General features: G+C 29.8%; 1 protein-coding gene across 1 annotated transcript in view; it reads left to right on the top strand.

Annotated features, from left to right (window-relative positions):
• The window catches only part of LOC107443866 (uncharacterized), a 224,181-nt gene extending 207,250 nt beyond the window's left edge, over window positions 1-16,931 (top strand). Inside the window, exons 14-15 of the mRNA XM_016057873.3 lie at window positions 1,457-1,667; window positions 15,717-16,931. Of these exons, the coding sequence (XP_015913359.1) occupies window positions 1,457-1,667; window positions 15,717-15,973 (468 nt within the window). The 3' untranslated portion in view covers window positions 15,974-16,931. The remainder of the gene's footprint in view (window positions 1-1,456; window positions 1,668-15,716) is intronic.
• The last annotated feature ends 4,941 nt before the right edge of the window (window positions 16,932-21,872 follow it).

Below are 21,872 nucleotides of genomic sequence, written 5' to 3'. Positions count from 1 at the left end.
CCGCATTTGCGTTACATGGAGAGCAAGACCACGAGAACCTTCCACGGTTATAGACTGACCGCAAAGGGACTATAGCCCATGATCCGTCAACCACTGAGGATATTTCACGTCAGCACCGTAGTCGGTGCAAACCGGATGAGGATTTATATCGACCAGCCATCGCCGGGATTCGAACCCGGTTCACCTCATTGGAAGGCGAACGCCCTATCCCCGGAGACTTCGCGGCTCAATTCATAAGCTGATTGAATTATTCATTCGTCGACATTTTGCAAAAAGCTAAACTAATTAGAAAACTTTCCAGTATTTTCTATTCAGTCTGGCATTTTTATGCATATTGCATTGAGTTCATTTAACTTTAGGTTAATTAGAAAATATACCATTCTCATCTCCATTATCCAGATTTATAATGTGTAGTTTGCGGTATGCAAAAAGATGTGAAAGATTATAGTATACGGTCTCATTCAAATTTCATTACAATAAGTCTCAGAAAATTCAGTCTGATTAAGTTGGACGTCTCTCATTTCTTAATTAGTTTAAGGGCCTATAAGCTGATTTTATAAAGCATAAAAAATACTGAAGATTCCTCAAACTAGTCTCGCACTTAGCAAAATTGCAGCAAGATTTGTAAAGAGCTCAATTTTTCAATTCGTAAAGCTACTTGGAGAAAAAAAATTCTGGTTAAATTAATGGTAATTGCATTACTGGTAAGGAAAACCATAATCCTGGTAATAAAAACCAAAATGTAAGGTCCATACTCCATTCATTTGGTAATTTTTCTATTCATATGGTAACGGTTAACCAGAAATTCTGGTTTTCAAAATTATAATTCTTAATACCACACATTTAGTAAAATCGTACAAAATTGGAATACAAAGCTGAAAATAATTGGTTTTTATGCCATGCTCAAAGGTATTAAGATAAAATTTCCAAATTTTTCATTACATATTATAAGCCAGTATTTGATTGCTAATTTTACCAAAATTATTATGGAATCGTTTCGAAAAAATTTATCGAGCTTTTTGGAGTTCTCTTAGAGCCTGAAACACGATAAATATTGCCATATTCAGGTAGTTTTGGCCATATTTTTTTTTAACTGCATATTTTTTTTTTTTTTTTGATAATACGAAAAAATATATATATATATATGTATTCCTGATTAACCGATAAATTCTTTTTAACACTCAGTATACGTTATATATAAGCAACATACGTTATATTTCTGTCACGGTGTTTATTTAGATGGCCAAAGCTAACAAATTAATTGAAATTTTGTACTTATATAAACGTCTTCTTGAGTTTTATACCTTAATGATTTGTGTTTAAAATTAATCTGATAAATTTACTAACAAAGATCATAACTTGCAATTCATGTCTTGCATTTTTAATATACTTTGCCATTTTTTCTCATACATAGTTAGTTTTAGTTAAATAATTTATCTATATTACTATCCAATAGGTATTGTGCCAAATTCCCACAGGAAGACGAGATGATGACATAGAAACAGTTTCTTCTTTTGGTCGTAAAAAGAGAGACGTCGATTCAGATGACGTATTGTCGACGGTAACTCTTACGAAAACAGTTGCTGTTTTATCCGAAGATTTTGGAAGCTTGAAATCATTTGCCACTGAAAACTATGCTTCTCCAGTAACTGCCCCTTCCCATATAGGTATGACTCTATAACTGATTTTTCAAGCCTTTTATTTGACATTTAAATAAAATAAAGATTTTTATTATAAATATGAGCTTATGATGGGATCAGATGGAAACAAGAGAGTAAATCTTGATAATTTTAAGTTTAATTTTATTTATGTTGGCGCTTAATTCTTAGCAAATCATCTCACTTCTATCCCATCTTTGTTGATCTTAATCCATCTTAAGGAAATCGATATCCCCCCTACCTATATCACCCCTTCCTTTATAGGTATGACTCTAACTAATTTTTCAAGCACTTTCTTTCACATTTAAATAAAATAAAGATTTTTATAATAAATATGAGCTTATGACTGGATCACATGGAAACAAGAGAGTCAATTTTGATAATTTAAGTTTTTTTTTTTTTTTTTTTTTTTTTATATCAGCACTTATTTTTTACGAAATAATCTCACTTCTGCCCCATCTTTGTAAGGTAAAGTATTCTGTCTGGATTGGAGACTTGTCACTAACGCGGTTTCTTAGTTTCCACCAATTATCTCTTCGCAATTTTATCGCTTGCAACTATATCATTTCCTTGTTTCGAATCCTTTTTCTCATTCACGCGATGTCTTCCTGATGGAGAGCCTCATGTTCGATCAATCCCAACAGGTTGATCTTGCATCTGTTTAAAATATTTTAAAAAAAATTTTATTTCCTAAGTGCATATTTTAAAGTTTCTTGGCATTATTCGTTATATCTCTCTAAATTTTCATACATTCTAACAATGATATTTTCTTTCTTAAATTTCTAATCTATGTTTGGGAACATTCTTCTACCAAACTCTTCTTGCTAATTTTAACCAAATAATTTTATCTAAAATTTTTTTCTTGAACTTAACTTTTATTAACGAAAATATAATCAAAATACGAGAGTAAATTAGATGTACATAAATGAATAGATGAGATCTCCTGACATACATTTTACTTACGTCATTAGTAAAGAAAGTAAGATACAATTAGATACAATAAGAAGTAATTGTATCTAATTTTATCCAAGAAGTAATTCTATCTACACTTGTATCTACATTATTAACTTTGAAGGAACTGGGGTTACCTGTTTTCTGAAGATAGTCGAGGTATTGTGCGTAATGAATCCTCAGCAATCGGCCAGAGAGTAAATGAAGATTATTATTTGAGTTTTTTTGAAGCAGGTAACATTAAGGAGGTAGCTGAAAATGATCTGAAATGTAGCGAGGAAGCTTATGAGTATTTAATCACGATAACGCCCCACCTCACACTGCATTGATTATTCATAAATTTATGCGATTTATTCATAGAATACTGACTGTCTCGTGATCGCCGTATTCTCCATATCTTATGACTTTTTCTTATTTCTAAGGTTCAAATTTTCTTTTCCTGGTCAGTCATCATTTTGAGTCCATTAATTCGATAAAATGAGTCATTAATTCGCTACTCTTATTACCAAAAACGATTTTAACAGATATTTTAGAATGCTAGTATGCGGAACAGAATGCACTGACATTCATGATAGTTTCTTCAGGAGAGCCTTGCTATGCATTCTCCTCTTTTATTATTTTATGTATATCTATATGTACATGCACTATCTACCAATAAGTATTTGGACACCTGTGCAAGAAGTTATCTGTGGTTCTAACAAACACAGATTGGCATTAGTCGCATGCAAGATACAATGAAATTCAGAGCTGAAGTAACATTCTCCTTAATAGGAAGAAAATATCAATAACAGAATAAAAAAATATTAAAATTAATTAAGAAAATTTAAATTAAATTGTAAATAAAAACCTTTCAAATAGGTAATTATTATAGAGTTTAAATCACACACGTAAATTAGGAATAAAACATTTTATTGGTATTCCTTTTCTCATAGGGTGACTGTATATAAATCAGAGCCTGCATACATAGATAAAAAGTGGTTTATAGACTTTATCCTTCATTCATACATTCTTTCATAACAGTAAAGTCAATACGTATTATCTACATTCATATGTACACTACGTAAAATACAATATATTTTTATTAAAATGTATAGCTATAAACATTACATAATTAAACATAACATACATATTAATACACATTATAATGAATATATACGTTACAATGACATACATCTATTACAATCTAATCTAAACCTAATTTAGAACTTAGGAGCATATTTAATTCAACGAAAAGTTTTTAACCACTTTCTTCGTAAAATAATTAAACACAAATTAAAAGAAAGAGTAACTCTATCATAACTTGGTGGAGAAGTAATAAAAAATGCAAGATAAGCAAACGCTTTACATGACTTATAAATATTGCAATAAAAAGGCTTACATATTAAGTCTCAAGAAGTCAAATTAATGTAAAGATAAATTCTTTTGAAGGCATAATATTCAAAAGATTTAAATTTCATTATTTTATGCAGCGCAGTTATTCAAAATAGCGTTTGCTCATATTGTCATATATGACTGAATTAAATTTGGAAAAGCAACTAAATGCTCCTAAACTTTACAGAAATTTTAAATACTACACCCTTTTGATATTTATACACCCGCAGTTAAAATTAAAAGCATGAATAACTTTCCAACGTCATTAAATGAAAGTTATGCTAAATGCTCAATGCTAAAGTTTATGCTATAGTTTATGCTAAATGCTCAAGCTGTGTATGTCTTGTATTTGTCATGCTTTCTAAAGTATTATTTTAATGTTAACATTAATTTTAATAGTTTACACTATTTACGCAGGATATTATTAAAATATATTTCGTTCAACTATGTTTGTGAAATATATTTACTTTATTATATAGGAAAGGGTAAAAATTTTAAGATTTAATAATTTAATTTTAAAATTTAATGAATGAGACAAAGTTAAGTGGGTCAGGGAGAGAAGCTCCTCTTAGTGTTTTTTTTTTATTTATTTTTATTTTTTATAAATGCATCAGAGGGAGGTAATATTCGATAAACATTCGAATAGCTTTTTAGAACAATTCAGCACACAGCTATTTTTAAATATCGTTTTCTAAATTACCTAACTAAATGTTTCCTTTAAACAACATTATTTTCAGATTTGCATTTGTTTTTGTACTAATTTACTATTTAAAATGTGGCATTAGTGATTACTACCTAAGAGTTTAGTGTTGTGGCATTTAGTGAATCACTATTTAAAGAATTTTCCTTTGATTATATGCAATGTAATACTGGCAAAAACATTTAATGCAATGTTATAGTGGCAAAAACCTAGAATAATCCTATACCAATTTAAACAGATATCAGTAAAAATACAAATCATTTTAATATTTAGAATTTCAAAATGAAATGAAATCCATACACTGATTTATAATCAGCATTCATCAGGTCGAATCCATTGACTTATTCCTCGAGTCGTTCATTCAGTAAGTAGCTAATTAACCTTACTAGCTAATTTATCTACATTTAATTTTGATTCGTTTTTTCCTTATTTTATCTTTTTGTTGATCCACTCTGATTCTTCGATTTCGCCGATCCTTTCACCTATTTCAAAATATGTTATTTCTCTGATTCATTGATTTACTTTGCTGATGATGCGTTTATGTATTGGTTAGCAGATTCGTCGATTCTTTTAATCATAATAAAGTAATATAAACGTAAATCTTTAAGCAAACATCATCAAAATCCAACCATTGTGAATAACATAATCTTAAGCTAAAAGGAAGAACTAATTTCGATCCTAGACATATTAATTAATTTAAAAAGAAACTCTACTAAATCGGCATTAAATGCAGTAAAAATGCCAATTCAGTATTTTGCTTCAGAAATAGTTATATTTCGGAAACAATTTTCCCTTTTAGTACAATTAATTACATCTTACATGCAGGACAGTGTCCTTTTCATATAAAAAGCCTCGCTACATAAAATTCGAATGTATTCTAAATTTTTAATATTGTTAATTGCGACGTAATACTTCAAAATCACATCCAACTTCTTTTAGCTGCTAATTTAAGCAAGAATGAATATTTGGTCTCTGATTCAATTGTTTCCTGATTCATTTATTCATTTTTTTAATCTATTGATAAAAAAATATTCAAAAGTAAACAGTTAAGCTTACATCAATAAAAAAAATATTTAGAATTGTATAATTCGAAATAAAATTAAGAACCATTTTAGATCTCAGACATATTATTTAAGTTAACAAGAAATTCTATTTAAATTTAATATGCGTTAAACACAGTAAAAAATCAAATTCAATATTTTTTACGAGATAGTTTTATTTTTGAAACAATTTCACCTTTTAATATGTACTGATTTCATTTTACATACCAGAAAATGTCTTTTTTTAGTATAAAAAGCATAGTTTAATGAAATTTGATTGTGTTCTGAACTTTTACTAGTGTAAATTTCGAAGCCATACTTCGTAATTATAGTTCAATTCTTTCAGCTGCCAATTTAAGCATGAATGAAGCTTCGAGTCTCTGATTCATTTATTCCCTGATTCATTAATTCGTTTCATATATTGATAAAATACTATTCAAAATTAAACATTTAAACTCACATCAACAAAACAATAATTATTTAGAATTGTTTTATTTCGAAACAAAATTAAGATCCAATTAAGATCCTTGTATTATTAACTACATTGACAAAAAATTTCATCAAACACAATAAAAAAATTAACAAACTCATTATTAGGAAAAATTTACATTTTAAAAACAATTTCTTCGTTTTGGTGCAAATTGATTGCATCTTGCTTATCGGAGCGTCTTGCTTTGTTAATATATATTATGAAATACTTCTTTCACGAAATTAGATGGTATTCTGAATTCTTAATTGTGTAAATTGCGACCTCATACATTGTAATTATAATTAACTCCTTTTACCTGCCAATTTAAGGAAAAATGCAAGAACAAATTTGAGTGTCTTCCTGATTCATTTATTCATTAATATATTTGTTTATTGATAAAATACTATTCGAAAATAAATATTTAAACTAATGTCGCAACAAAAAAATATTATAATTTAGAATTGTATCATTTCGAAACAAAATTAAGATTTAATTTAGAACTGTGACATATTAACTATGTTGAAAAAAAAGTTTCATTAAATACAATAAGAAGATAAACAAATTCTTTATTTTTAAGAAAAAGTAATATTTTCGATTAATTTCCTCGTTTTGGTGCAAATTGATTACATCTTACTTATCGAAGCGTGTCTTTTTTTAATATAAAAAGCCTCGTTTCATGAAATTCGATTGTATTTTGAGTTTCTAGTGTAATGAGCGGAAATTGCGACTTCATACTTCGCAGTTACAGTTAACTTCTTTTAGCTGTCAATTTAAGGCAAGAATGAAAGTGGGAAAAACTAATCTTAAACCAGTCGTAAATTAAAAAAAAAAAGAAAGGAACAAAAATATCGCATCGAAAACGCGGGAAACCGTTTGCTCAGTCAAAGTAATGGAATCGTCAGGAAATAATAAAGCTCGAAATGAAGTGAAGACAGAAAAATTTTTATAAAACGAAAAAGAAAAGTAGAACTTAGTAATGGAACGATACAAACTTAAGAAGCATATTGCTAGATTTTTTTTATTGTTTAATTTCACTTTATTCTAGGAATTCATCATGAATTCACTATCAGACACTAATGTGATCGTATTTTAATTTTAACGCTTCACTTTTGAGCTAAAGCGATATTGTTTTTCCTTTTTCTACGCCTCACTAGATCGTTTGCGATTAGTTTTCTTCCGACCATGTTAAGATTTTTTTTTCTTGTTTTCTGCATTCCAGAAATATGTGACTACAATTCTTCCTCTTTCTTTCTTTTTATTCTTTCAAACAGTTTTATTTTTATTCAGATTTTGCTTTAAAAGCTTTAGGAAATAAACAGAACTAATATTTTATAAACCATTTAATATTTTAGCTATCAGCATCGAAAACTTTTTAATTAAATTTCATTTTGATAAAGAAGAGTATGCAATTATGAATATAATTCCTAGTAAAAAAGTTTTGAGTCACATAATTGTTATTATATAAAACGGAGCTCTTAATATATAGTAACGTAAAATATATAGAAACGTTATGCTATAAAATATATAGGAATTTAAATTTAAATGTCTACAATTCTCATTATTTACGAAAAACATTTTGTAAAAGGCATTTTTACTTTTTAAAATGTGCGTGTAATTCACAGCGAAAAAGGAAAAACATAATAATACGAAACTAACGGTTTCACTGAAATAAGAACATGATATGTAGACATTTAGAAAAAGTATTCGGCAATTTTCAATTTTGAATTAAGTAAATATACTAGATTTTGAGTCTCCTATATCGAAATATTACTCCAATTCTACATTGTTTAAAATCATATAAAACTAGGTCTATCTAATCATCTAAAACTATGTATCGCCAAATCAGTGATTTCTTAAATGGCCTAATTTTTCTTTTAATTGCTAGGTTTTTTTTACAATTCTAATGCTTAAATAATTCCTCTTAGATAAAAAATTTATTTAGTTTAAAGTTGTCTTTTAGTTTAAAGTACTGAAACAATGGATTCTATTTTTAAAAAAAGCATCCAGAATGCCTGTCAAATTTTTTTTTCGAATTGATATAAATAAAGCAAAATATTTATTTATATGTATGTACCTTATATAAATCCGCTCCAAAATCAGTGCATATACGTTCAGACCTAGCTGATCTAACCAATTCCTAGAAAAGAGAAGGCCTCAGCACGGACTACGATAAACACGATATTTAATCCTTTAGTAGCCCGAACGTAATGACATCTTGTTTTTCATTCATTGCGCAGTTTATGTTCGTTACGTCGGACTATTAAACTGATTCGTGCTGAGGTCGTCTTTCTTCTAGGAGGTGTTGATCTAACTCTCTCCAATTACCAGTTTGTGCGCTACATACCAAAAAAATTATTTTCCAAAGCGACTTATATATATTTTATAACATGAATGATTTTCTAGCTTGAAGCTCTCACCAATCAGAAACTAGTTTTACCTCACGTTCTTATGATTTATTTATCTAAGTTTTCTGTGTTAGGTTATATCACAAGTAAAATGAATGTTTATAATTTCTTAACTTAAGGGAGTGGCGTCACCGCATTCGTATTTTAAAAAGTATATAAAAACGCGTGTTTCTTTTATTGATACTCTTTTATAGCATATTTCTATATGCCTAATTTGTTTAAATTTAACGAGAACTGATGAAATAAAATAGAAGTAAGTAAGGAATAGGTATCTTAAAAATTTATGATTATGGTAAACTTTGACTATCAAGAGTTGATCTCAAGAAATAGCGTTATGCCAAATGATACTGAATTAATTAATCATTATTTTGAAGAGATTAACTGCGAAAAATATGTTTTGCTTAATATGTTAGCATAAAGCCACCTGGATGGGATACGAATAATACAAATAAATCAATAGATTGTTTTACTTGATATGGATTGTGTAGAATATCTTTTTATTTTTTTATTTTCAATGAGCTGCACAATCGGTCTTGCCGATGAGCAGACCTAGTGCGTTCTCCAGGGGTAGTATCCACTCTTTCAGGACCACCACAATGAGTGAGATACCGTTGGTCATGTTAATGTGGACGTCTAGTTTCTGCCACACTAGATGGCAGCACTGAGACTTTCGGATGCTAAAGTGCACTAGGAATTTAATTTTGAGGGAAATGCCAAGAGCCAATAAGGCACTCCCGGGATCATCATACGACATGGTCGTTGAGGATTTTCTGCATCCCGAAAATCCGGTGTCTGGACCGGGGATCTAACCCGCAGACTTGGGCTCAGAAGGCCGACGACAAACCAACTGCGCCACCCAGCCACCTTGTGTAGAATATTATTTTAGCTAAATTAATTGTGTCGGCATATGTATTTCAATTTCGTGCTTGATTGCGTAGTGTTGATTCATACTGATCTGATGACGATTTTCTTTTTTTTTTCATCCTGTACGATGAACGGGTATTCAACTAAAATGAGTTATCAAAGATTTATCGTTAATTATTTTTAACCAAATATATATCCAAAAAGTTCATTTCTTTAATAAAATACAATTTGTTTGGCAACACTCTTCTTTAATAAAATGAGAATGCAGCAAACAGTGCAGCATTCTGTGCTGATCTTTTACAATTGTAATTCGCTGAATCTTTCGTAACTAAACCGAATGAACCAAAGAAGCCATCTTAAGTGTTATGGGATCAAATAAAGTACCATTTTTCTGGAAATGCAAACTATTAAAATAAACGGCGTCTATTAAGACCTCGTGAGACATCGAGCTCGTGTTAAACGAAAGAGGAAATAAACAGAATTGCTTATTCGAGATTTGTATAACATTTTTTGATCATTTTTCTGCTTATTATTCAAAAAATTAACTTTTTCTTTAAATCACAATTTTTTTCCCTTATTATTTTTTTTAAAGTGACATTTGAACTTTGAATTGTAGAATCTATTTAATATAATAACTTTGGATTGAAAAATCAATAGGCTTTCAAATTGTATTTAAAAGCTAAAAGTGTTTTAATTGTTTAATTTTATTAATTTAATTTATTATTTAATATATTTAATTTATTAATTTAGTCTATAAGTCGTTTAATAGTTTGATTTTAATCTAAAAAGTTAAACGTTATAGATTTTAAGAAAAATTACCCACAAATGAAACTCATTTCTTTCATCTTTTTCAAGTCTTTTTTTGCTACACTTTTCTTTGGCAAAATGAAAATGCAGCAATCAGTGCTACATTCTAAGCTGAGCTTTTATAGCAGCAATTCGTTGAATCTTATGTAACTAAACCGATTGTTAACAAAGAAAGCCATCTTAAGTGATATGGGATTATAGGAAGTCCCATTCTTGTTGAATAAATGACTGTTGAAGTAAACGACGACTATAAGACCTCGTGAGATATCGAGCTCGTATGAAACTGAAAAGGAAAAAAAAATGTTCATTAGAGTCTGTAACATTTTCTGAATTCTTTTTGCTTATGATGCTAAACTAGTTACTTTTGCGAAACACAATTTAACCTTTTTGTTGCTTATTATTTTTTAATGGCATTTAAATTTTGAAATATAGAAATTATTTCATAGATATATTCATTTGAAAAACATTAGATATTAGATATTTTCATTTAAAAACTATACATTCTTTCATTAGGTCAGTTTGTTTAATTTAATTCTCAAAGATAGATCGTTAAAGATTAAAAAAGAATTACCAGCAAAAATTTATTTTTTCATAAAATAAAAATAAAAGTATTTCGCAAAACATTTCTTTGGCAAAATGGAAATGCAGCAATCAGTGCTACATTTTGTGCTGAGCTTTTATGGCATCAATTGGTTGAATCTTTTGTAACTAAACTGAATGTTAACAAAGAAAGCCATCTTAAGTGTTATGGGATCATATGAAGTCTCATTCTTGTTGAATAAATGACTGTTGAAGTAAACGGCGTCTATAAGACCTCGTGAGATATCGAGCTCGTATAAAACAAAAGAGGAAATAAAGGAATTGTTTATTCGGGATCGGAAAACATTTTATTCGATCGGTGTTTCATTTTGGAAACACTTTGCAGATCGTTATTGTTTATACATCCGAGGTTTTAAGAAATAGTTCCGCCTTTTTGTTTCCAAATAACTCGGCAAAATTTTAGTTCTTAAATTTCGCGTTTTTAATTCTTCCTGTCATCTATATTATATAAAATAATAATGTGTGTATAATATTATGCATATGTTATTAAATAACCGATATATAATTCTTGTTATGTATTGGCAACAAAGTGAATATCAAGTGAGATAGTAGGCGGAAGCTTAGACCCTTAAACGTACATTTTTACGAATGAAAAATGAAATTTATAAATGAAACTTTTTTTCTAAAGTGGGCAACGACACGCTGATCCAATGAGAGAGTGAAGCGAGTTCGAATTGCAATCCTTTCGGAACCGTGAAAGCAATTTCGGGGGTTGGTGAGTTCAGCCAGTAGGGGTTGTGCCCCCTAATATTATCATAAAATCACACTTAGGTGATAACACTATTTTCTTTTTGGATGTTCTAAATTACGTAATTTCTACTAATTTAATAAACAAGAGAAAATTACGTCATCTATGCATGATGCAACAAGTATTAGTGGTATGGTTGCACGACTTTGTTTTGTAGAAAAAGCACTCAAATTCTAAATTTCTGTCACATTTTCAGCTATAGAAATATCGTCCTCTTTCTGACTAAAATTCATCTGAGTATTTGTACCCGATGGCAATAGCAGTCATAATAATGCCATAAAATTGATCAAAATTCGAATTTTTAACCCCTTTCCGGCATAAAAAAAACAAATAAAAAACTAAAAAAAAAGGAAAATAAAATGAAACTAAGAAAAGTTTATGAAAAGAAGTTTTTAAGAAAACGTAGAAAAAGAAAATATTTTTTTTTTAGTCACACCCACCTAAAACGTAGGGGATACACTTCTCGTAATGAATTTTGATTGCTGAAAATCCCCCTCCCAAAAGTCTTTCGAAAGTCATGCACCCTTCTTTTTTCCTTTTCGGTGTGACAAAAATATAATAATTATCTTCCACTTGAAAAAACTGGTTTTTAAAATTTTTTTCAGATTTATTTTTGTTCTCAAATAGTTTTAAATTAGCATGCCTCTGCTGAAGAGAACATCACGCCAAAACCCCGAATCTGTGAACTCAGCAGTTTTAATTTCCTTTATTTTCGACTGGTTGACCATCCTATACCAAAAATGGAATGTAAATGCCACACCTAAGTATAGTAGAATAGTATTTCTTTTAATTCGTACAATATGTAGTTTTTCAAACACTTTTAAACACGTTTATTTTAAAAGTAATTTTTCGCAGCATTCCTTAACGTTCAAGATTTTAAAGATAAGAAAGTGTTTAAAAAAAAGCAAATTTTTTGGCAAAGTCTGTAGTTTATTATTAGTAACACTGGGGAGAAAAGTATTTTCTCGTTTATTTTTTTTTATAACAGATCGTAGATAGTTTTGTATCGCTGATTTCAAATCTTTAAGCAGTTTATCTCTCCAAGTTACTGTTTTTTAAGCGACTGTTATTGTAAAAATTTGCAAGTTTAAAAACCTTATATATAACAGGGAAGTGCATAAATGTTTCAATAAACATTTAGGTCAGTTAAGTTACATTATAAGAATTAAAATTGTATCAAAACCCATGTCTGTAAATGTCATCATAAGCCGTTAGGGGCCCTTCCCTATTATGAAATGTTTCTTCGTGTGATTTTGAACAGGTCATGCTAAAGAAGTGCCACTACATAAGACCGCTGTTAAACATAACTCTTTTATTCACTCTTTATTTCGACAAAAAATAGACACAAACTGTCATTAAAAAAATTTTAAATCATCAAACCCGAATTAGGCAAGATCAAGTGTTTGTATCAATGCAACAAAAAATTTATTCACCATTGTAATTAATACATGAATAAAGATGGACGAGAGATTTATTTCAAAACCCTCTGTTTAGTGAAAATACCAACAATTGGTTACTTTTTGAAATATTAAAATTATTTTAAACTTTTTTATTCGATTTGTTAGTCAGTGTTGTAAAAAGAATAAAAGCATTTAAACTATCTCGTGTTTTCTATAATCTTTACTGCTATTTCTTGTTTATTAATACAATAAAAATCAATTAGATAAAAAAATTAATACCCATTATTTGGTATTTCTTCTTAACTATAAGAAAATATTATATTTTACTGATCAAGTTATAGTTTATTGATCATAATAAACATCATAAAGCATAGGTAAGAAACAAGCTATAGCTTTTTATAAGGCATCGAACATCATTAAATCAATAAATACAACATCTACCCCTACTAAACCTAAATATTATTATAAAAATCTTCGAATAATGCATAGATCAGATCAATATCTAGATATGAAGCTTCTCTTTCTTTCCGCTGAAGGCTTCATTCTTTTCTTTCAATATACTTATTTCAACTCTAGAGATGCTAAAGATATATGAAGATTGATGAGGAAAATTCAAAAAGATATATGAAAAAAATCTTTTCTAAGATTTGTTAGATTTTTTTTTCCTTTTCTATTCATTCTTTGGCCACGTTAGTGGTGTACTACTTGTAAATGCCATTATGTTTTCCATTTATTTTTATCTTGCTTTCAAAACAACTATCAAAACATCTGGGTAATGCTTTTCTTACGTATCCATATCATTAAATGTCTTTATTTCATGGCTGAGGATAATTATTTTCGCACTTTCTATTTTTTTTTCAATCCATTTTGTTTGTTTTTAGTTTATTTTAATAAAACGTTTCGAGGAAGAATTGTGTTCGCATTGTCTGAACTTTAAAAAAAAATTATGAAAATGGAATTCCTTTTTAAATAAGTCAGTTTTTTCTTTTTTTCTTTTTATTTGAGCAGAGGATAGGAAGTTTCAATGCTTTTCTAAAGTAAATTTCAATAGTTTTGCATTAACTCTCCTGTTAAAGTTCATCTTTTTAAAATAGTTACAATTTTTATATACCTTTATTTTGATTAAAAATATAGGCCCATTAATTTGGAAAGTTAGTAGTGTTAAAATTTTCTAACTTTATATCATAAGTATCAGAGAGGTATTAGAGAAGACTCCTGGACTTAATATCATAAGTATTAGAGAGTATAAAGGATCAACATAAATGATTTAATAATATTCCTTTCATAAAAGCTGACATTTAAAATCAAACAGATAGGCATTTTTTTAAAAAAATTTATTAATAAATCGAACAATATGTTACAATTTACATGATTCGACAATACCCTTGCAAATATTTAAGGTATTTTTAAGGTGGATTTGAGGTTTAGATATTAAGATTGATTTGAGGTTTATCTGAAGTAAACTTTAAAAACAATCTGAAAAAAAATCAACCTCCCAAGGTTTAAAATTAAGGTGTATGAAGTAACTTTATTCACAATTGAAGCTGTTTTGAGGTTGATCGAAATCTACCTTAAAGCAATCAGTTTAGAGAGGATATTTTTGAAGTGTACATGGTATTTTTACTTAACTTTAAACATAGAAATATACTTCAGGTGTAAATAATCCCCACATGTCATCTAAAAGTGTTACTGAGGTTGATTTTATGAGGTGCACATGAGTTTAAAATTGAGGTCCATTGATGAGGTTATTTTTATTGCAAAAATAACCTCATTTTCCTCCTCGATTATTTTTTCACTCCTGGCAACCTCAAAAACCTCTATTTTATTTATCACTTTATTTACTGTAAGGGTAATAAGCCCTAACCTAACCAAATCAAACGAGCCTAGCAAGCAGAATATTTTTTTTTATAAGTTAAAAAACCCTACACCATCTTTACGATTCGAGAAGTTTCCAAGATTCAATTGAAACAACTTCGAGGCCAAGGGATGTTCTCCTCTCGCATTTGCTGAGGAACGTGGAGGTAATGGGTTCAAATCCCATGGTAATCCTATATGCATCTTAGTTCTATCCTTTTTTCTTCCTATTAAAAAATTTAACAAGGGCTTATAAGTTGTTCTTTGAATTAAGTACACAAGAATGCACACGCTTTAAAAGTGTATGTATCAATAAAAGAAATATGTGGTTTCACCTTTTTAAAATATGAATTCTGTGACGTCGTTGCCCTACTTTCCATAATTATTAACTTAGCTTTTACTTGTGATAACCTTACATAGAATGCCTAAGATAAGTAATTCTTGAAAACGTGCAATGAAATTAATTTTTGATTAATTTGCGCTGTAAGTTAACAAATCACTCATACCATAAAATATTTATCAAATCTCTTGGAAAACTCATTATTTTTCCTGTAGCACTTGGTCTGGTGGTCGGATAGTTTTAAAGTAGACAGTGTTCACAGGTCCGCCGAATCTTCGAATGTATTTTCATTAAATTTGGTTCGAATCGGTTTAAAATTACCAATTTAAATAAGGTTCATGCGTAAAAATATTCTGCTTCATTCATATATAGACATCTGTAATAGTTAATATCATATTTTTGTTATGTTTTCTTTGATAACTATGTCATACCTTTGATTTTTATTTAAACACAAAAATTTAATTTGAGCAATAATTTTGTTCTTTTAATTTATTTTATTATTTCCATAGATAAGGACAATGGCTTCTTCCAAAAATTTACTCCTCCAGTTGGAAATAAAGAACAGACGTTTTGCTTTGACCCAACAATGTTTGCTTTAATTGGTGGAGGATTCTTTCTGGCTGAAATATGCGGATTTTCAGCGTGTCTTATTGCAGCTTGCAAATGGAAGGGGAAAGATTCCAGAGCTATCGTGAGCAAGCGTCGCCATCTATCGATACATTATGAAAACAGTACAGACACTTCTTCAGATATTTGTTCAAAATAGATCTCGTCTTTTTTCTTTTAGCTATTGTAATTCAATTATTTCTTAATTTTCTTTTTCGATATTGTGAAGAAGAATATAATTGTTTTAATTAACTTGCAATTAATTTTAAGCACATTTTTTCTTTAACATTTGATTTTTTAATTCAAACTTGTCTCATTAATTTTAAAAATGTATACAAATTTTATTTTTTGCTCTTATATAAAGGATGAAATATTCATCGTTTCTTTAAAAAAAAAAAAGCTTTATATTATAGTTTTCTTTGTTTAAGTTGTTTAGTTTGTTTGTTTTTTGTTGCAACCTTTGTACAATGTTTCACAAGGCAGCTATTTTTTGTGATGCGAAACATCATTTTACATTGTATTTGTATATAAATGTGTTACAGTTCTTTAATTAAATTTTACAAATATGAAATTTTCTTAAGCTGAAACTCGAAAGAAATTGAATTTTCAAAAGTAGGTTGGAAAAAAAATGAAAAATTTTGTAAATTAGTATTTGAAGACATAAAATTTTTCGAATAAGATTTTAAAGAAATTACATATATAAAAATAGATTTTAAAGAAATAAAATTTTTAAAGAATAATTCAAGCGAACTATTTGAAACTAGATTTTAAAATTTTTGATTTTTTTAAGCCGTTAAAAGTTAGACATTCTAATTATTATATGAAATATAAAAGAAGTGTGTTTGTAAACATGTTGAACTTACACAATTATTTAAAAATAATGTTTATATTGTGTGAATGATTTTTTGTTCCTTTTTGCGTTCTATTTATTTAAAAAATGGTGTTCAACCCGAATGCATGCATCAATTTAAGTAAGATCTATTCAGAGTATATTTTAATTTTATTTATGTGTAAAAATGGTAAAGGTTCATATGATCTGGGAATTGTTTTATTTCATTTTGGTTGTGCTTGTAGTTCTGTATTGGAATGGTTGGAATAAAGTGAAATTGATAAACTAATTACGTTTACGTGTTCATTATTTAAAAATATGACCAAATAATTTCCTGGCAACATCGATTATTGCATATAGTAAGTGATTTTTATATTCTGCTTACACAGCTCAAAGTCATGTTTAAGAAAATGGACGCAAGAAAAATGTACATTTTCAACCCGAATTAAACATATAACCGTGGAATTGTGTGCTTACTTTTGTTGTTGCTGTTGCCGCTTACCCATATCAACAAACATGCTTGGTGAAACTAAGTGAATTTAATGCAGAGGGTGCGTTTCTTGTTTTTCAGTGGCGCCATCTATGGCCAAGAATACGACATCAGTGACACACACTGCCCGTTTTTACAGGGTAGACCGATTCATACATCCATTTTTCCACAGATCGTAATTTTGACCTCTACCAGGGAATGATAAATCTCCAATTCAGTAACCCCTAGAGGTATGATTTGCTATGGAAACATGGCGGACTTTCTGACCCGACAGATTTAACCTGCACCAATTGCTATTTACTACACGGAGAGTCTTTGACAGGCGGGGATTGAACTCACGACCTCTTTGACATGGGCCCAACTCCCTAACAACTAGGCTATCCCAGCCACACTGAGTTTTTTAAACACAAAGCACAATCATTACCGCACTATGTTCAGGAATTTGAGGCGAAGTGGTTTTTAAAAATCTGAATTAGTGTAACGTCAATTTAATAACCACGATTAAGTACTTAATTTTCGACCAAAATTTCGATTTTTTTTTTTTTTTTTTGAAAGATTGAACATTTTTAAGTATGTGTACAAAATTTCAGAGCGATACTTTGATCTTAAAAGAAGTTATGACATTTTTTAATAGTTATTTGCACTACACAGCTGTCAAAAGGGGCGTGGCTCAATGTAAACAAACATTCAATGCATGTGTTTTTAGCAACAAAAATATGCCATAAATCAATTTTGATTTTAGTAGCTAAAAGTTGTAAGCTAAAGCAAGTTACCAAAAGATATTTTTCATATGCTGTGTACGCATCTAATTGATTATTTTGTTTCTTAGAGTGCTTCTAGCTGGTTATCAAAGTTTTTTTGTAACAACGGTCTTTTTCAAGGCCATATTTGAATACTTTTTTTTTATCGTTTCGTTATTTTTTTTGTTAAATAGTTAGTTATATTTTTATTTGTTGCTTTTTGTTATATATTTTTAAAAATGCCACGCAGAAAACGAGCATGGACTGCAGATCAACTAAGTGCTCTGAAACGTTGGAGCAAAGGTCAAAGCTTTTCGACTCTTAATTTTACGAGGGTTGCTATTTATATTTCTGGCCTTGGCAACAGTAAGTGTTGCTAGTCGACCGCAGACGATTTTAATCGAAAGTTTGATATTTTTAAACATAAATTCAGCAGACGATTTACCATTATAGCTTCATTTGTGTTGTTGACAGTAAATTGAAAAGTTCTTCTCTTTCAAAAAATGGAATTGAATCGTGAACATTTTCGTGCCATTATTTTTCATAACTTTCGACGTGGATTGTCAAGACAAGAGTGCTTCGATGAACTTAATTCTTTATTCAGCGATAAAGCGCCATCCTACAGCACTGTAAAAAATTGGTATAACGAATTTAATCGTGGTCGATGTTCGATCCAGGACGAATCCCGTGCAGGTCGTCCAAAATCCGTTGTTGTGCCAGAAAAGATCGATGCTGTGCGTGAACTGATAAAGCAAGATCGTCATGTGACATACCGTGAGATAGAGGCGTCTTTGGACATTAGTATGACTAGCATCAATAAAATATTGCATGAACATTTGAGCGTAAAAAAAATTTGTTCGCGTTGGATCCCGCATAATCTGACAAACGCTCAAAAAAAGGCTCGTGTCGATTGGTGCAAGGAAATGTTGGAAAAATACGTTCAAGGTACATCAAAGGCTGTGTATAACATCTACACAGGTGACGAATCATGGATCTATGCATATGAGCCGGAAACAAAACAGCAATCAACTGTATGGGTCTTCCAAGACGAGGCAAAACCAACAAAAGTTGTTCGAGGAAGAAGCACATCGAAACAAATGATTGCCTGTTTCTTCGGCATTAACGGTCATGTGGCAACAGTGGCGTTAGAGCAACGCAGGACGGTCAATTCTGAATGGTACACGACCATTTGTTTGCCAGAAGTCATCGGAGAAATTCGAAAAAAGCAGAAGAACAGGCGAATCATTCTTCATCATGACAATGCGAGCTCTCACACATCGACTCAAACAAAGGCATTTCTGACGGAGCGAAAGATCGAACTGATGGGTCATCCGCCGTACAGCCCTGATTTGGCACCCAATGACTTCTTCTTATTCCCACACATCAAAAATAAATTACGTGGACAACGATTTTCGACCCCCGAAGAAGCGGTTGATGCATTCAAAACGCATGTTTTGGAGTTACCTCAATCGGACTGGAAAAAGTGCTTTGAAAATTGGTTCAAACGCATGCAAAAGTGCATTGATCATCATGGAGAATATTTTGAAAAACAATAAAACTTATTTCGATCCTACATATTTGTTTTTTCATTATTAGGCCAGAAATATAAATAGCAACCCTCGTATGGTACTATATTGTATACAAAAACTACTAAAACTTTCTTATAAATAGACTCTAAGATTTCAAATTTGTTTTTGGTACTCATAAATATATGGCAAATAATTATTTGCATACAAGTTATGCATGCAATTTCTCTAAATAAATTTTTTTCTTGTTTCAAAACTTTAAATGCCTTTTTCGCAGCTTTCTATTTTGGGGTATTTCAATGCATTCAAGATGCTAAGGCATTTTTAAAAAATGACTCAGAGCTCTAAAATTTTTTATGAGTGTTTTGAGATATATGTTCTTTAAAAATTTGCATAGAATAAGCTTTGTGATTAAAAGAATTTTTTAAAATGATTCTTAAAGTCAAAAAATGTCACTATTTTGCATTTTTTTGGTACTAAATTGAAAAAAAAATTCTAAATAAATAACTATCACATATATTTACTATTCCATGCAAATTTTTATGTTAAAATGTATAATTAACATTTTCAAAAAATATTTTTTTAAATAAGTCTATTTTTAAAAAAGCCTTAGGGTTTTTAAAAAGTTTAATAAAATTCAATTTTTTTGAAATATTGAACTAACTACTGATTTTTAAAAAGAATTTCTCATCAAAAAGTTTTATTTCATGTTATTTCTTTCACTACCTTTTGTATTTTAAACTTTTTAATTTAAAATAACAGTTATTTATTTTTTAGTACTGTGCCGCCTTAAAAATTTATTGGACTGGTGGCAGTCTTGTAAAAGGACTGTTGACTCTTAACACGTTGAATGCCATAGAGGTCACTGGTGACCGACAATGAGTTTGTTCGTAGCGCCACGGGGTTTACCGGCGAAGGCAAGATTATTAGAAACACATGATTCGAGTAAATTTTGAATATTTTTATGTTATTATCATTACTAAAAGGGTTTGAAGAAATTAATGCAATATGAAACCCACAAAAATAGTTTTATTTATATACACAAAGATGCCAACTTGCTCCGGACAGCGAATAAATATTTTCAAGTGGTAGTTTATTAATTTTGATACTTGGTTTAATAAATTCAATTTAGTAAATTTTTATCCACCACTATTTCTAAACAATTCGTAGGCTTATATAATTCACCACTTCTTTCATATATGCCATGCTAAACCTTTTAAGAAACTAGCAAAGTCTGTCAAATTTGCAAATTTAGTTTGTAGTTATTTACCGTTTGGCCAGACGGGAAAGCCATGTAAAATTAGCGTGGTATTCAACATGTCAATATCGTTACAAAATAATAATTTTAAAAAATGTATGGAATGATTAAAGTATATGGATTCATGTTTATTTTCTTAAATGGCTACGTCTATTTTCTTAAGCACGCATTTTGAGTTTTGTCTATTTTTTGAAATACGCATCATATTCAAAATAAAATACTCACCGACAATATGCTTTTTGTGTGATATGACAAATCATACAGTTTTGTTCGTTAGAGTCTCTTCCCCTACAGCTGCACTCGTGATGATCAGTTTTGACGGTTCCATCAAAGAACAATTTTGATGGGGTATTAAGTTGGAAGTCATTGGAATATGGTGGTCAGTCTTGATGGTTCCATCAAGGAATAAGACGGATTTCGATAGAATATTAAGGTCGAAACTATTAGAATATGGTGATTCATGATGATTACTTTTGTTGGGCCATTAAAAAAACATCAAACCACGCTGCTTTTGCTCATGTTAGCCCTACATAAAGTTGTTCCACTTACTAATATGTGGAGATGTTTAGTCTTGATGGTATTAGAAGTTACATGGTTTTTGTTGAATGCTTATGATGGTAACCATCTTGTTCATGTTGGTCCATCATAGATAAACCATGAAAAAGTTTGTCTTGGTTAATGTAAGCTACACACATTTCCATTCTATAAGCATTAGGATGCGTAAAAATGATGTACGCACATGCTACTACAAACGTTTGGAAATTAGCGTTCCGTACACTTCTAAATTGCAGCTGGCTCACTCTGCATGCGGTCTGCCTTCAATAGTATTTTGATAACAGTCTGGGGTTCCTCCTTAATGGTATTCGAAAAACAATACTGGTGCATGAAGACATTACACTCCCACAACTTTTTAACAGGGTACATGTCGTTATTCACCCAATATTCACAATTCTGATAATTACTGTTACAAATATGTTATAGTGTAGTAATCTTCATAGTGATCGACTTCCGCAATGCAGATTAATACTAATTCAAATCCATTGAAGTATTTTATACGAGTTGTGAAAATGAGAAGAAAAAAGTTATCTTTGTAAAATATTGCAAAATTAAGGAAATTTGCCTCCCTTTGAGTCGCGCTTTTTGCTTTCTCCCTCAGCATGAGCATGATTTTTTTATGGGTTATTATAACGGTCTCTGATTCTCTCCAATTGATAAT

Source organism: Parasteatoda tepidariorum, chromosome 3 (assembly GCF_043381705.1).
Source record: "Parasteatoda tepidariorum isolate YZ-2023 chromosome 3, CAS_Ptep_4.0, whole genome shotgun sequence".
In the NCBI taxonomy this organism is placed as follows: Eukaryota; Metazoa; Arthropoda; class Arachnida; order Araneae; family Theridiidae; genus Parasteatoda; species Parasteatoda tepidariorum.
Note: the sequence above shows the minus strand (reverse complement) of the source record. Positions and strands in the feature narration are given on the sequence as shown.